This window comes from Schistocerca americana, chromosome 5 (assembly GCF_021461395.2).
Source record: "Schistocerca americana isolate TAMUIC-IGC-003095 chromosome 5, iqSchAmer2.1, whole genome shotgun sequence".
NCBI lineage: Eukaryota > Metazoa > Arthropoda > Insecta > Orthoptera > Acrididae > Schistocerca > Schistocerca americana.
Window position 1 is genome coordinate 448,635,216 of NC_060123.1, and position 15,880 is coordinate 448,651,095.

Here is a 15,880-nt window from a genome sequence, read left to right on the forward strand (position 1 = left end):
AGTAAAATTTTAAAATATACCACTGCAGGGAATCTTGTTTCTGTCCATTATCTTACCTTGATGAAGCCTGGCCTGCCATGTTTACTGTTTTATAGGTATTTTATTAATTGGAATTATCTTCTAATGTACACAATCTCAGCAGAATCTGAATAAAACATATTTGCATATCTTTGTGGATCACAACCTTTTTGTAAAGCAATTATTTAAACCGCACCTTGTTCCACATCGTTTTACTAATATTTTTCCTTTTACATCAGAGAAACAGAACTAGTAACAAAAATATAAGATAGTAACTATGTGTATACAAAATACTGTTTAATAACGATACCCTAATAATAAAATCACAAAGGCACTGGATGCAGCAACCAGAACTAGATTTCAGCACATTTATAATTTAAGTACATCGGATAAACATCACAGAACAAGTTAAGTACACTTGATAAAATTCACGTGTATGCACGAGTTCATAATTCACCAGATAATATTTAAAACATTGCCACTTGTCGCTACCAAATGAAATATCTTATTAACTCAAACAGTAATCAGACATGTTCATTAATCACCTTGTTACAAACTCTACAGAACTGCTGTGTTAATATAATATATATGGTTATCACTGTTGCCAAGCTTAAGGCAATGCTAGATGGTAAATTTCACATTTGAAAGAGAAATATTTGACCCTCTTGTCTATTTTAGGTAGTAAATCATGTCATTTGAGCTTGTACATCACAATTCACAAACCAATTTACATTACTTATACACAACACAAAAAGCATAACTCTTTAATATCTGTAATTATAATTCATTATTTGTTTAATATCTGTAATTGTAATTCCTTATTTAAGACCATGAATAATTTTCAAACATTAGCTTTGAAATCCTTTTCATAAAAAGAAATTTAAAAACACAGCTGCTCATATCCCTTCCATTGATTTCAATTACCTCACACAACATTATGTGCTCACATCATGTGTTACATCAAAACAAAGGTGCATCACAGTTTCATAACTAAGAAAAATGAGATCAAAATAAGACAAAGATATACACTTATGGCTGTGGAGTAACTCTTAGATATGATTTGCCTGATGGCAAAGTTTTCACTGAAATGCCTTTTGGAAATAAACTGGCTGCTTCCTCCTCTTTCAGGGTTGGAAGGACCATGCAGTCACCACCACTCTAATAAAAACAAGAAAACACATGAAATAAGAAACAAATATTTAAATTTTCCAAAAAATTGCCAAGGCAAGGCAAATTCATTGCTTAATGTTAAGTAGTCATAAAAAAAATAAAAAAATCCTCATTTAAGTCGTTTTGTTCATATTCTTATGAATATAATAGAGGGAAACATTCCACGTGGGAAAAATATATCCAAAAACACAGATGATGTGACTTACCGAACGAAAGTGCTGGCAGCACACACAAACATACACACGAAATTCAAGTTTTCGCAACAAACTGTTGCCTCATCAGGAAAGAGGGAAGGCGAGGGAAACAAGACACAAGCGGGGGGAAGGTCTCTGTGTGTGTGTGTGTGTGTGTGTGTGTGTGTGTGTGTGTGTGTGTGTGTGTGTGTGCGCGCGCCTCCCCCGAGTGTATACCTGTCCTTTTTTCCCCCTAAGGTAAGTCCTTCCGCCCCCGGGATTGGAATGACTCCTTACCCTCTCCCTTAAAACCCACATCCTTTCGTCTTTCCCTCTTTGCTGATGAGGCAACAGTTTGTTGCGAAAGCTTGAATTTCGGTGTATGTTTGTGTGTCTATCGACCTGCCAGCACTTTCGTTCGCTAAGTCACATCATCTGTGTTTTTAGATATGTTCATATTCTTATATATACGAAAAGTAACCAGGACCCTATCTATTTCACAATTGTGTAAATGTATAACCGCATCACCATTATGCTTTTCTTACATTGTTGATACTCCTACCTGGAGTTTCCATTGTTTGACATGCACACCTAAAATTAATACCATTTTACTCAGTTTCTTGTAAGCTAAAAAAGTAAGTGCTAACTGATGGATAACAGTGCTATATTTTCCAAGATGTTTTAATTATTTAATTTTGAAAATTTATAATCTGAATTTTTGTTTTGGAAAAAAATTATGTTACTCTTAAATTGTGTGTTAATGTGTGTGCCAAATTGCATTAGTGTGTTCCACTGGCATATTAAAATACATTTTATTTTAATGGTAAGTGCAGCACCTTATGCATAGTCCGTAGGGTTTTGGACTTGTTACTAAGATATAATATGTCACCAAATAATGCTATCAAATCATTATTTTTATTTAGTCACAAATATACTTAAATATATATTCTCATTTGGCTTTCCCAGTTTAGCTGTGAAAATATTTTAACATTAACCAAGACAACACATGCTAATAAAGACCATGAGTAATTTACTTTATTATACCTTTATTTTACAGATGAAAGAATGAATGAATGAATGAATGTAGCCTGTGTTGTCCCATTGAGGGCAAAGGCCTCCTACAAGTAGGGGTAGCTGCTTTTAAAGATTCACGTGGTGAGCTAGTCTGTGTAAGAGGATACCGCACTTAGTGCACGCTACACATTGAATTACACTTTATCACTTAGTTGTAGTTCTAGTTCTTTTCACGTCTTTCTGTTTCTGCCTATGCTGGTCCACTTTCTTCCTGCTTGTTTTCTGAGCAAGTCCAACCATTTGCGTCTTGGTCTTCCTGGGAGTCTCTTGCCGATGTAGGGGCCCCATGTGGTAGTTCGTGCTGTCCACCTGTCATCTTCCCGCCTCGCCACGTGGCCGCCCCATTTCCATTTGGTCTTCATAGCCTGTTGTGCTATGTCTATTGTTGCCTGACATCTTGTGTATCAAGGTGTTCAATAATCTGTCTTAAACAATGATATAGCTGTTGTTATTTAACGATGTATTATTTGAGTGTTTCTCAAAGAGAAATTTGTTTACTCAGCTTCAACAAGAAAGATGTTATGATGATCCACTAACAATCTCATTACGGACTAAAATTATGTATTGCACTTTTATTTTAAATGATGGTCTTCATGGTTATGAAAAATAGAAGGCTGGTCCACAATGATGCATAAGCAAAAGATTTACTTCTTTCTCATCCACCGTTTGTTTTCATAGGCGCAAGCACAAAGTCCCGTGATCTCTTCAAAAGTATGCAGCATCTGGGCCCCACTTGAATTTTATAAACACTGAAATCCTTAAAAATCAGAAACAATTTTTGCCTTCTCTTGGGCTTTGCTCGTAGGAATAAATGCATGATACTTCTGTGTCCCTGTGACAACTATGGCTTTATTAAAACTTTTCGCAAAGATCCTTTTTTTATGCTGATTGCTCATCATTTGTCACACAGAAGTTACTGATGGCTTATGTGCTTTACCCCCACTCAGACAATTAGAATGAAGTTAATATTTAATCATGTTGTGCTTCCACAGCTGATTAATGTGCATGTTAAGAAAACCACTTCCACACTCATTGTGTGGAATTATTAAGCCACTGGTTGCATTCTATAAAAACATCCTTCGGTGACAAAGTGGCACAAATGTGCCAGTGTCACGATTTAAATTGCTTAATTTCCTAATAAAATGATAACCACGAATGCTGGAATACAAGAATAATATTCCACTTTGTGGACTGCTCTAGATACTTGTATTGCAACATGTGCCTTTCAACATTTTTCTGGATGATTAAGCATTTTAAATCATGACACCGTCTGTTTCCTGCCACTATTACCCGAGCGCGTGATTAAAGAGTTATACATGCACAAAGATATTCGGTCTTCTTTCCCTGACCAGTGCTTTGCTAATATTATCCCAACAATTAACCTCTACTGAGATGAATCTGTCAATAGAAGCACATACACACTGTTCTATAAATAAGAACTGTAGCTACTGTAAACTAAAATGATATAAAATGGAAACTGCATGCTATCCCTTACATTATTTATGTTTACTGTCATAAGGCATAATTTAGTACAATTTTAAAATACTATCGTGGAGAATGCTTAATTAGTACTTAATTTCATTTAATTTAATAAACCAGCTACCAGAAAGATAAAATTTCCATATGTTTGCCTTGGAATACCACCATGAAAAATTCAATCCTATAAATTTCAAAATTTTGAAAACACTGGGAAAATTAGCATTTCAATAAATCTGGTCAAGCAGCACATACTTTTAAAGCCTGTAACAAACTGAATAATGGTACAACTTTCAGGTCTTCGAGCTATGGACATTTTAAGATATCAAAGCGTGGCAAAAATTGGACAAATTAAAAATAAATAAACTAAAAAAGAAATGTCCAAAAAATTTAATTTTGGATTTTATCTTTTTTTAATAGGTAGAATAAAATGACAAAAATGTAAATTTCTAAATCATCAAGGTTCAAATAATTTGTTTTACTGGCTGATTTGATATGGAATGACCCCTGTGTCAAAATGCGTGTTGGCCACCAAAAATCTTGTTCCTTATCCGGATAGCACCTTAAACCCATAGTCTTATTTAGATACATGGCTACATCTTCATAATGTGTACCAATGACAAAAAACAGCCTCTGCGCTTTCTTCCCGAATTTTAATCTCTACTCCCAACATCTGCTTCAGATGTTACTTGTCAACTGAGAACGTTTACTATCTTTGATGTTTACATCCACCTCGCAGATGAATCTGGAAGAATCTCTGTTCATATCAATGTGCTGCCCACCAACAGTACCTTCCTCCTTCCTTTTGACAGGTGTGTCTTTGTCTTAATGGGTGTCCTATCTTCCTGCCCTTTTTGCCAGTGTTTCCACATATTCCTTTCATCACCAATTCTATGGAGAACCAACCTCATACCTTACCTTATCAGCCCAACAAATTTTCAAAATTTTCCTGTAGCACCCTATCTCAAATGCTACTATTCTCTTCTGTTCCAGTTTTCACACAGTCCACATTTCACTGCCGTACAATGCTGTGCTCCAAAGATACATTCTTAGGTATTTCTTTCTCAAACTAAGGCCTACATTTAATACTAGCAAACTTCTCTTGGCCAGGAAGGCCCTTTTTGCCAGTGCTAGTCTGCCTTTTCTATCCTCCTTGCTCTGTCCGTATCTTGCTGCCTGGAGAGCAGACTTCCTTGACTATCTACTTCTTGATTCCCAATTCTGATAAGTTTCTTGCAGTTCATTTCTGCTACATCTCATTATTTTTGTCCTCCTTTGACTTACCTAGTGCACATTAAAATGAACCAATCCTATAAACCTGGAAACTTTAGGGACTCAAAGTGGGATGCAGGAGCTTTCCTAATATCTTAATACCCTCCATCAGAAACCATATTTTGTCCAACTAGCACAGAAACACATTTCTTGTGCAATTTCTTCTTGTGACACAATGGCCATTGTGAACAAGCCATTACCAGTACTACATTTATAAGCAATATCTTCTGGGGTACTATCTGTAATCTTTCCCAGAGGCGAGAGGCATCCTACTCGAAATTCTGATCCATGTTTCACGTGGCACTCCTGCTGCCTAGTCCTGCATCCTGAGATTATCAAATAAAGACTGGATATTAATGCTCAACTGGACACGTGTGAAGCTCCAAGGAGCAGGGTATATCTTGACAGCCTCAGAAAGGGTAGTGTTTAGTGTCCACTGGTCTAGCAGGTACCACTTTGAGAGGTGGACCTGACAGACAGAACAGGAAGAGGTACAGAAGTGAAGTTTGTTGCTCACAGTGGGTACAGGTAAAACCAAAAGGTGGGTTTATCCACAAGCTCAGGAGTGGAAAACTTGAGAAGGCTTTGTGGAAGCTCATTGTATTTTGCATAACATTGAACTCTAAGTGCGATAACAGACTGACTGACTATCTGGGTATACAATTTCGTTTGTGAAAATGTAACTATGCTACAATTATTATGGGTGATATAGCTCAAATTTTTACAGCCAATAAAAACTTCAACTGCACAGATAGTAATGGGAGAAATACGGTGTTTCAAATGTGAGGCAGTGTTTACAGTTACAACTGACTAAAAGTCTAATATAACCTATGGGATCAACACATACATGTAGACTATAAGACACCTTAATATTCAAATAACTTAAAGGAATCTAGACGGGTGATGTCATCAACAACCCCTGACATTCCGACAGGATGCCTTATCGTTTTCAAGGCAAAAGTAACGCGCGCACACACGCACACACGCACACACACACACACACACACACACACACACACACACACACACACACCCCAGAAGTTCTCAGTAGTGAAATTAATAATCAACAGGTGAGGTAGCATAAACTCTGTTCCTCTATGAGAGAGCAGGATTACACGCAGAATTTAAACAAAAAACCACCATATGTATTTATAAGGTAACTTGCTAATTTAATTTCAATAGGTTCCTTAATAACGCTACCCCAGTAGCTGGAAGTGCGTGCCAGAACCTCCATGTTGTAATAGTACAAAGGATGACCGGTGCCAAGATAATGTTCTGCAGAAGCGTATTTGCTCAGCTGTTTTAATTGTGTGTGTGTGTCACTTGTACTCAGTACCATTCCTTCACAGTCCTGATATCTGACCAATATATGATATAACTGCGAAGAATATGGTAGACAATCGCCTTACGCAAACCAAGTTCACCCTGTATGGAACCTGGAAGAACCCTGATCTTAGATGGTGATCGAAAAACGCACTCACATCATATTTCTGCAAAATACGACCACTCTTTGTTCAAAATGCTCCCTGCATTCAGACAAAAAGACTTTGGTGCCACCTTGGTAGTATCATCACTCACCCAATGTACAGTTAGTTGACAGCACAATTCATGTCTAGCCTGTCTTTCACTGTAACCATTTATGAAAGGTGACTTCGAGATACGGTAACTCAGCTGACAAACTCTCAGGGTCCGAGATGACATGGGCCCTTTGAATCAAGGTATGAAGTAGGCCTTCATGTTGAGTAGGATGGTGGCAGCTGTTAGCCAGCTTGTACAAGTCAGTGTGAGAAGGCTTCCTATAAATATCGAGGTGGCGCCAAAGTCTATGGCCTTTTTGCCTTAAGCAGGAAGCATTTCGAACGGGAGTGGTCATATGAAGTGAAGTGGATTTTTCAACCACCATCTAAGATCAGCATATTTAAGGATAATTGACCATTTTGTATCACATAACTTGCTATCAAATGTACAGTTCGGCTCTAGAAGTAATTTAACAACTGAAAATGCTATATTCTATTTTCTTTGTGAGGTAATGGATGGATTAAACAAAAGGTTTCAAATGCTACGTGTATCTTTTTGATTTAACTACGGCATTTGATTGTATTGATCATGAAATTTTGCTCCAGAAGTTGGACCATTTCGGAATATGGGGAGCCGCTCACAATTGGTTCACCTTTTACTTTAACGATAGACAGCTAAAGGTCAGAAGATGTCTGCTTGTGTCTGTATATGTGTGGATGGATATGTGTGTGTGTGTGTGTGTGTGTGTGTGTGTGTGTGTGTGTGTGTGTGTGTGTGTGTGCGCGCGCGAGAGAGAGTGTATACCCGTCCTTTTTTCCCCCTAAGGTAAGTCTTTCCGCTCCCGGGATTGGAATGACTCCTTACCCTCTCCCTTAAAACCCACATCCTTTCGTCTTTCCCTCTCCTTCCCTCTTTCCTGATGAGGCAACAGTTTGTTGCGAAAGCTTGAATTTTGTGTGTCTGTCGACCTGCCAGCACTTTCATTTGGTAAGTCACATCATCTTTGTTATCTGAAGTCTCTTGCTAACAATATCAGCTTATTCCCAAGAATCAGCAGCTTTCACTCAGTTAATACTCTGCAGAAATCCAATCTGCATTTGGATCGCACTTCCCTAACTCTTGTGCAGAAAGGTGTGCAGTATACTGCTGCATCCATTTTCAATAAGCTACCACAAGATTTCAAAAATCTTAGCAGCAATCTGTTGAGAGGCCAGACAAACATGTGGTTCCTGAAGAGGGGCAGCAGCCTTTTCAGTAGTTGCAGGGGCAACAGTCTGGATGATTGACTGATCTGGCCTTGTAACATTAACCAAAATGGCCTTGCTGTGCTGGTACTGCAAACGGCTGAAAGCAAGGGGAAACTACAGCCGTAATTTTTCCCGAGGACATGCAGCTTTACTGTATGATTAAATGATGATGGCATCCTCTCGGGTAAAATATTCCGGAGGTAAAATAGTCCCCCATTCGGATCTCTGGGCGGGGACTGTGGGACAACTTGACTAGAAGAAGGGATCGGTTGGTAGGACATGTTTTGAGGCATCAAGGGGTCACAAATTTAGCATTGGAGGGCAGCGTGGAGGGTAAAAATCATAGAGGGAGACCAAGAGATCAATACACTAAGCAGATTCAGAAGGATGTAGGTTGCAGTAGGTACTGGGAGATGAAGAAGCTTGCACAGGATAGAGTAGCATGGAGAGCTGCATCAAACCAGTCTCAGGACTGAAGACGACAACAACAACAACAACAACAACAATCCATGCACTTTCAAATCCAAACTGAAGAGTTTCCTTATGGGTCACTCCTATTCTGTTGAGGAGTTCCTTGAGAGAGAGAGAGAGAGAGAGAGAGAGAGAGAGAGAGAGAGAGAGAGAGAGAGAGGGGGGGGGGGGGGGGGGGGGGAGGGAATAAAGCTGATTCTTATGTTATATTGTTGTTTGTGTGTACTTAAATTTGTGGCTTGACTTTTTTGGGTTCATCTGTTACTACTTTTGTGTTGTAATTTTGTGTACTGATACATTCCATAACCATGGAGATTTGCTCCTCAATTTGGTCCAACAGAACTAGATGCTTAAATAAAAAATAAAATCAAATTCCTTTTAGTCTCATAAAAGACGATGTTGGTATGCCTAAGGCGGTGTCTAACATATTCCTTGCAGTCATGACATGTCATATATTGGTCAGACTATCAGGACTATGAAGGAATGGTGTACTGAGCATAAGCAACACACACATTTACAACAGCCAAGCAAATCCACCATTGCAGAACATTGCCTTGCCACTAGTTATCCTACGGAATATAACACCACAGATGTTCTGGCATCCACTTCCAGCTATTGGGATAGTGTTATTAAGGAAGCTGTTGAAACTACATTAGCAAGTAATCTTATAAATGGAGATGGTGGGTTTTGTTTAAATTCTATACTACTCCTGCTCCCTCACTTGTTGAAAAACAGAAACAGAGTTTATGCTACCTCACCAGTAGATTATTAATTTCGCTATTGATAACTTTTGGTGTGTGTGTGTGTGTGTGTGTGTGTGTGTGTGTGAATTTTGCCTCAAAAATGACAGGGTATCCTCCTGTCGAAGTATCGGCAGTTGTCGATATTACCTGGCTGCATTCCCGGAAGTTACCTGAACATGTAGAATATAGTTAGTGAATAAGAGCAACTTGATTAACACAACAGTAATACTGACAAAGATCATGCAAGATTGGTGCAGCTAATGTAACTGATCACCATCAGTGACAAAACACTCTACACATATACATTTTGTTTGTGTAACACCTCATTCATAATTGCAATTAACGTTTCATGCTGTAAATGAAACATGAGATGCAAGCACCCATGTAAGGCCTCAGAATTATCGGCACTTAAATCCACAAGCATGTGTAACATGTATTAGTTAGGTTAGTAAAATTTCATATGTATGTGCCATGCAACAATTAGCTGTAGGTTAAGTTTTTTTAATCACTTATATTGTAACATTTCTATTATAAAGAAGTACATAAAATGTAGACAGAGGTACATGGGAAGCTGCACAGCATTTACTATAATAAAGCACACTGTACCTGCCAGTCTGCAGGAGTTGCCACCTTCTTGTTCTCTGTCAGCTGCAGTGAATCAATTGCTCTCAATATTTCACTGCAAAGAATATTGATAAAAATTGTGTTAACAGTATAATTCAACAAAATCATTAACAAATTAACACTGGGCAATAAACTGGTCACAGTTATGTTACAGCATGAACAACATGCCACAGTGATGGACATCTTATTACAACAAAAACCAGCTACACAAAAATACTTTTGAGAAGCAGAAAGTAGAACCTAACACCAGAACCCTGGGACTTCTTCATTACTTGTATAACTTGATCCCCGTATCTTGTAAAACTAGCGCTTCCAAACTTCAAACATGGGAAGCCTGTCTTCAATACATTTTTAACTCTCACCATTCACCCCTTGGCTTCACGATTCTGCCCCTGTCTTTCACTCACATTTTACTTTTGAAAAACACATTCTGTCTCTGCATATCTAATCCAGACCTGTTGTTGTGCCTGTCTGCAACTCAATAGTCATCTTTATGGTGAGTAGCAATCTATCCTTTTCATGACTTGATATTCCAACCTGGATTTTTTATTGTTTGGTTTTATGATATTCCCTTATTTTTAATTCCAATTGTATTCCTCCTATCTTTAGCTCACTTTTGCATCTTTAATGTTTGGCTCTGGCAGCTAATTACTATAATCTCCACCACAGTCACTAACTGCAGGTTTTTTTCCTCTTTCCTAATCCATGATTTAAAAAGACTTCCTCTCTTCCATCATCCGTTTATCTTAGCCAGTTTTTCTATTTCCCAATTTTCATTTTTTATGATAATAATTTGTTTACACATACTAAACCTAGCTTGTGGAACTATTAATCCCTTCCTTACGGACAAGGGAAGGTATGTTCAAAAGGAAGGGTACTTTCCTAACCCTCCGAAACCTAACCAATTTTAAGTTGAATAGATTCACATTTTGTAGCTGCTGCCTCCTTCTACATGGTTGGTTGGTGGGTTGAATGGCTGGCAGGGCGCAGGATCGGGGGGGGCAACCAAGTAATGCCATCAGTCCCACAATCCAATGTGGCAGAAACTAAAGAGGAACAACAGCAATAGCACAGTCCAGCTGATGGGAAAGGGAAATATGGGTGAACAAAGAAGCAAAAAAGATGTTGGGATGGCAGAAAGGGTAAAGAAAAGGAGGGAGGCAAAGGGAGGGGGTTGGGGGGTAGTGGCAAGTGCAGGGGGCACCGTAGAGGCACTACGTATACCGGGGCACAATCACCACCGCCGACCCATCCCAAGGTTCACCAGCCTCTGCACACATACTCTGTAATGGGTTGGTCCGAAAGGCTCCGGTCTATATCTGAATGCCCTCATGGTGGACAACATCTAACATCTTGAGGTAGGAACGACGGGCTGATCCGTAGGCCACACTGCCATGATCTACACTTGGTCGAACAAATGTCTTATAAAACTGCTGCTCCCCATCTTTTTCTGCTAAGGCATTTCAAAATATTCAATGACTAGAAGTCTTAGGTCTTTCTGGTGTGGGAGCCAAGTTAATTCAGAGTCAAATAATAAACACAAAAAGCACGTAAAACGTAAAATATTGTCTCCCATTACGAGCACTGGTTGGTCGAAACTTTGATTAAAATTGATACGTGTAGTCTTATCTGGTGAAAACCGAAAACCATTTGTCCCGGCCCAGGTTTCCAGCCTCTAACGCTCAGCTGTAACTGCCTTGTCATCATAATAAGATCAGAGGAAGAGTAGAAGATCACAAAGTCATCCACAAACAAAGAGCATTTGACAACGCTTCTGACTGCGGAGGAAATGCCATTGATATTAATGGCAAACAGTATGACGTTGAGGACACTGCCTTGGAGGACCCCATTCCCTTGAACATAGCAGTCAGACATGGCATCACCAACATGATATTGAAAGTGCAGGTCCTCGAGAAAGGATTGGATAATAAGCAGCAGGCATTCACTTAGGCCCTATTCATGAAGCTGGTGAAAGATGTTGTACCTCCAAGTAGTGTCATATGCTTCTTCCAGGTCAAGAAACACACAAACCAAATAGTTTCAGCATAAGGACTTCTTCAGTAGAATTAAGTTGTCAAGGATGGAAGATAGTGCCTGAAACTGCACTGGGAGCAGCTCAGATGACCTAAGGATTTGAGCAGCTGGATTAAGCAGCAGTTGACCGTGCATTCAAGAGTCTTACCCATGCAACTGGTAAGGGCTACACTCTGGTAACTAATAGGGGCACTTCGGTCCTCGCCTGGTTCCAGAATGGAGTTAATATTGCCTCCTTCCAAGTCGTGGGGTATTGTCCACCAAACCAGATGTGACTGAAACAAGAGGAGCTGTCATTTCACTTCAGGGCACAGATGATGATGATGCATGGCATAATGGATCTAATCAGGTCCTGGAGCAGTACCTCTGGCTGCGGACAAAGCTGATTCCAGTTCCCACATGGAGAACAGAAGGTTTTAGACTTCCTAATTATGCGAGAAGAAATTGAGTTTCCTCATGTCTCGGTCCTATGGAACACAAGAAAAGAAGCTTGTCTGGATGACACAGTAACAGTAAAGAAGTGTTCAGCAAAAACTTGACCCATGTCTTCTGGTGTGTATACCAAGACCCCATTAGTTGACAAAGCCATATAAGGGGACATGTACTACCATTACCTGAAATCTGTCTTATTGATTCCCAAACTTACGCAGTGGAGAGTGGAGGTGGACCGAGTAATGGAAGTTGTGAATTCCTTCCAGAAACCCCTCTTCCATTCTTCTCTCGCCTCACATGTGCTCTCACAGAACTGATGGCATTAAGATTTTTTGTAGTTGGACATTGATTGAAGCTCCACAGAGCTGTTCATCTGGCCCTGATTGGCAATCAACAGTCGTCATTCCACCAAGGTACAGGCTGTCATCTGAGGTAGTTACCAGACTAAGGGATGGACTCTGCGGCAGCCCACTGGATCTCACAAATGGTATGGGCCACTGCCTCTGTGCACAATCCTTTTGTTCAAAAATAGCATGTTAACTGTAGCGCAACCAATTTGCACTTTGTATCACCCATCTGCGTGGTCTCCTGTCAGCCACCGCCCTAATTGGCAGACAGATACCGTGAAGTGATCACTAGAATATGAATCTGTATTTACTTCCCACTGAACGGAGTCTGCGATAGCTGGGGAACATAAAGATCAATGGCTGAAAAAGACACTGTAACTGTGGAAAACTGCATCATCTGACACGGGTTCAGAAGGCAGATTTTCTTAGAATGGACGAGTTGCTCTATCATGCGACCCCTGGAGCAAGAGGTAGCTGAGCCCCACAGCACATTGTGTGCATTGAAGTCCCCCAAAAGGAGGAATGGGCATGGGCCCACAATAGTTCAGCCAGTGCATCTGCATCCAAAGCATCATTAGAGGGAAAGTACAAAGAACAGACTGTGATCAAAGGGTGCGAGAACTTTCATGGCAATTGCTTGCATGGTCTAGTAATAGGGACAAGAGAGAAGTGGCATCTGTCATCAATGAAAACAGCCACTCCAGCTTTAGCCCTGTCTGCAGTAGCATCATCCTTCCTGTATGGGTGGTAACCCCTTAATGCAGCTGTGTCGATGACTTTAAGATGCATTTCTTGTAAGCATATGTAGAACAGTTTCTCCTGGACCAGGAGCTGTAATTCTTCCAAATGTGAGCGATATCAATTCAAATTCCACTGCAACACAGAAGTTCCTGTGGAAGCCATTGTTTAGCGATGGTTGCTCTTTTCTTTTTCCCCCCTCAGAGGTGTGATTTACCAGGGACGTCAGGGGGAACATTAACTGGTTCCCTGCTCTCCAGTTCCTCTGATTAGTGGTCCATATCCTCAAGAGCATAGTCCCCACCCAAACGAAGTAGCGCAGTGGCCAGCACACTGGACTCATTTGGGAAAACAACAGTTCAATCCCGCATCCAGCCATACCGATTTATGTTTTCCGTGATTTCCCTAAATTGCTCCAGGCAAATGCCGGGATGGTTCCTTTGAAAGGCCACAGCCAACTTCCTTCCCCGTCCTTCCCAAATCCGACAAGACCGATGATCTCGCTGTCTGGTCTCCTCCCCCAAACAACCCAAACCGCAGTCCCCATCAGGGAGGGAGAGATCTCACCGATCCGAAGGTTTAGCTACCATTTTCTTGGACTTGGAAATACTTTTCGAAGGACATTTTTCTTTACTGATTGAAGGAGCTGGTTGCCTAGATTGCAGGGACAGCTTAGTTGGCTTCTAATGTAGGGTAGTGGTATGTGGCTTAGGTGGTAAGCCCATTGCTGACAGCTTCCAAACGACTTCAGTTTCAAGTGGGGCATTTCCCCTACACGTACACTGACAAGTGCACTATACTTGAATCTGCAATCTGAGTTTGTGTGGAGGCATCACACTTCGCGATTGGTGTCTTAAGGGATGATGCAAAAGGAGTAGCAAAAACTGGCAGTTGCATAACTCTGAAAGCTTTTTTTTAGCTTCGCCATGGGTATGCATCTCTTGACTTTCAACTCCTGAATCTTCCTTTCCTCACTGTAAACCTCGCACTTTCTGCTCCACACTGGGTAATCCCCAGAGCAGTTTACACATTTCGGAGGAAGTGTACAAGAATTGCCTATTTCGTGAGCTTTGTCTCCACAATTGCCACATGTAGCCCTCTAATTACACCCCATAGCGGTACGGCCATATCTTTGACATCTGTAGCATTGCATTGGGTTAAGAACAGGCGAACCTTGAGTCTGCAAGGAAATGTTCAGGTAATTTCCAAGTACTAAACATTAGAATAAATGTTGCAGATTTTTCCAATTTGCCATTGACTCTCCCCATATAGCTCTGCACCTCCATGATGCCCATATTTTTCCATTCTTCATGTAACTCTGCGGGGTCCACCTCCATTAGATCGGATCCGATAATCACTTATGGGGTATTATGCAACTCAGACTCGACAGGGTACTCATATAAGGCCTTACATCCTAGGAGCTTAGATATTTGGGTTGAATTAGCAGTTTCAACTAGACATGTTCCAATACTCAGAAAACAAATGCAGGGCCCCTGATGGGTTTACTGCTTAAATAATTGTGTTTCTCTTAACTTATGCCAAATCATAACATCATCACTTCATTGAAAATTTAAGGAAGTTTTAGTCTGAGAAAGAAAATTTAAAAAAATGTAAAGTTCTTATTTGTAAGTCTAAGCAAATGCGGAAAGTTGTAAAAATATGAGGTGGAGTGTAACAAATCTTAGAATTATTGGGCGATTTGATGAGGAATGATCCAATCTGAGTAGAGAGATTTGCACCAATCCCCTTAGCAATAACATATCAACAAAATGTTGCATCTGCATCAAATAATCCATATGTCCAAAACAATACTAACACATGGTTACAAGAAATTTTAATAGTAGTGTACACATTATCAGAAGGATTATTAATCTTTATTTACAACAGCAAAAATGGAAGTCTAAGTCTAACTCCCCCCCCCCCCTCTCTCTCTCTCTCTCTCTCTCTCTCTCTCTCTTCTCTCCCCCCCCCCCCCCCCCTGTCTTTTCCAATGGCTTTTCCTCCGACATGTTATGTCATGTTTCAATTTAAATTGTTGAAACAATTTCTTATTTTTTCCTAAATGTTTCACAATAACATGTTAAATTTTTTGTACCATATTTACATCTCTCAATGACAGTTAACAACACTACACATAAAAAAAAAAGTACAATAAAGAAAATATGCAAGTACTCAATCTTACAGCTATTTTCAAATTTGTATTATTAATATGTAAAATGACTACTTACGCAAAGTTACGACCAGTAGTAGCAGGATACAAAATTGAAAGTTTCAGCCGTTTTGTTGGGCTAATAACAAAAACAGCTCGGCATGTTAATGGAAGGCCATCTTTATCACGTTCATCAGGATCCAGCATCCCCAACTGAACAGCTAAATCTCTTCCTTCATCAGCAATAATCGGGTACGGAAATTTATCTGCTACATGGCCACCATAACTTTTTATATCCTATATCCACATAAAATTTGTTAATGACTTAAGTTTTATGTGCATATATTAAAATTATCACTGTTACCAACAATATATTTACACACTAACTTAATAC

At 39.8% G+C, this 15,880-nt stretch overlaps 1 protein-coding gene across 1 annotated transcript in view; it reads right to left on the reverse strand.

Annotated features, from left to right (window-relative positions):
* Nucleotides 1-214: 214 nt before the first annotated feature.
* The window catches only part of LOC124615321 (peroxiredoxin-6), a 56,142-nt gene continuing 40,476 nt past the window's right edge, over nucleotides 215-15,880 (reverse strand). The window contains exons 3-5 of the mRNA XM_047143121.1: nucleotides 15,566-15,783; nucleotides 9,769-9,841; nucleotides 215-1,176 (exon numbers count right to left, since the gene is read on the reverse strand). Of these exons, the coding sequence (XP_046999077.1) occupies nucleotides 1,048-1,176; nucleotides 9,769-9,841; nucleotides 15,566-15,783 (420 nt within the window). The 3' untranslated portion in view covers nucleotides 215-1,047. The remainder of the gene's footprint in view (nucleotides 1,177-9,768; nucleotides 9,842-15,565; nucleotides 15,784-15,880) is intronic.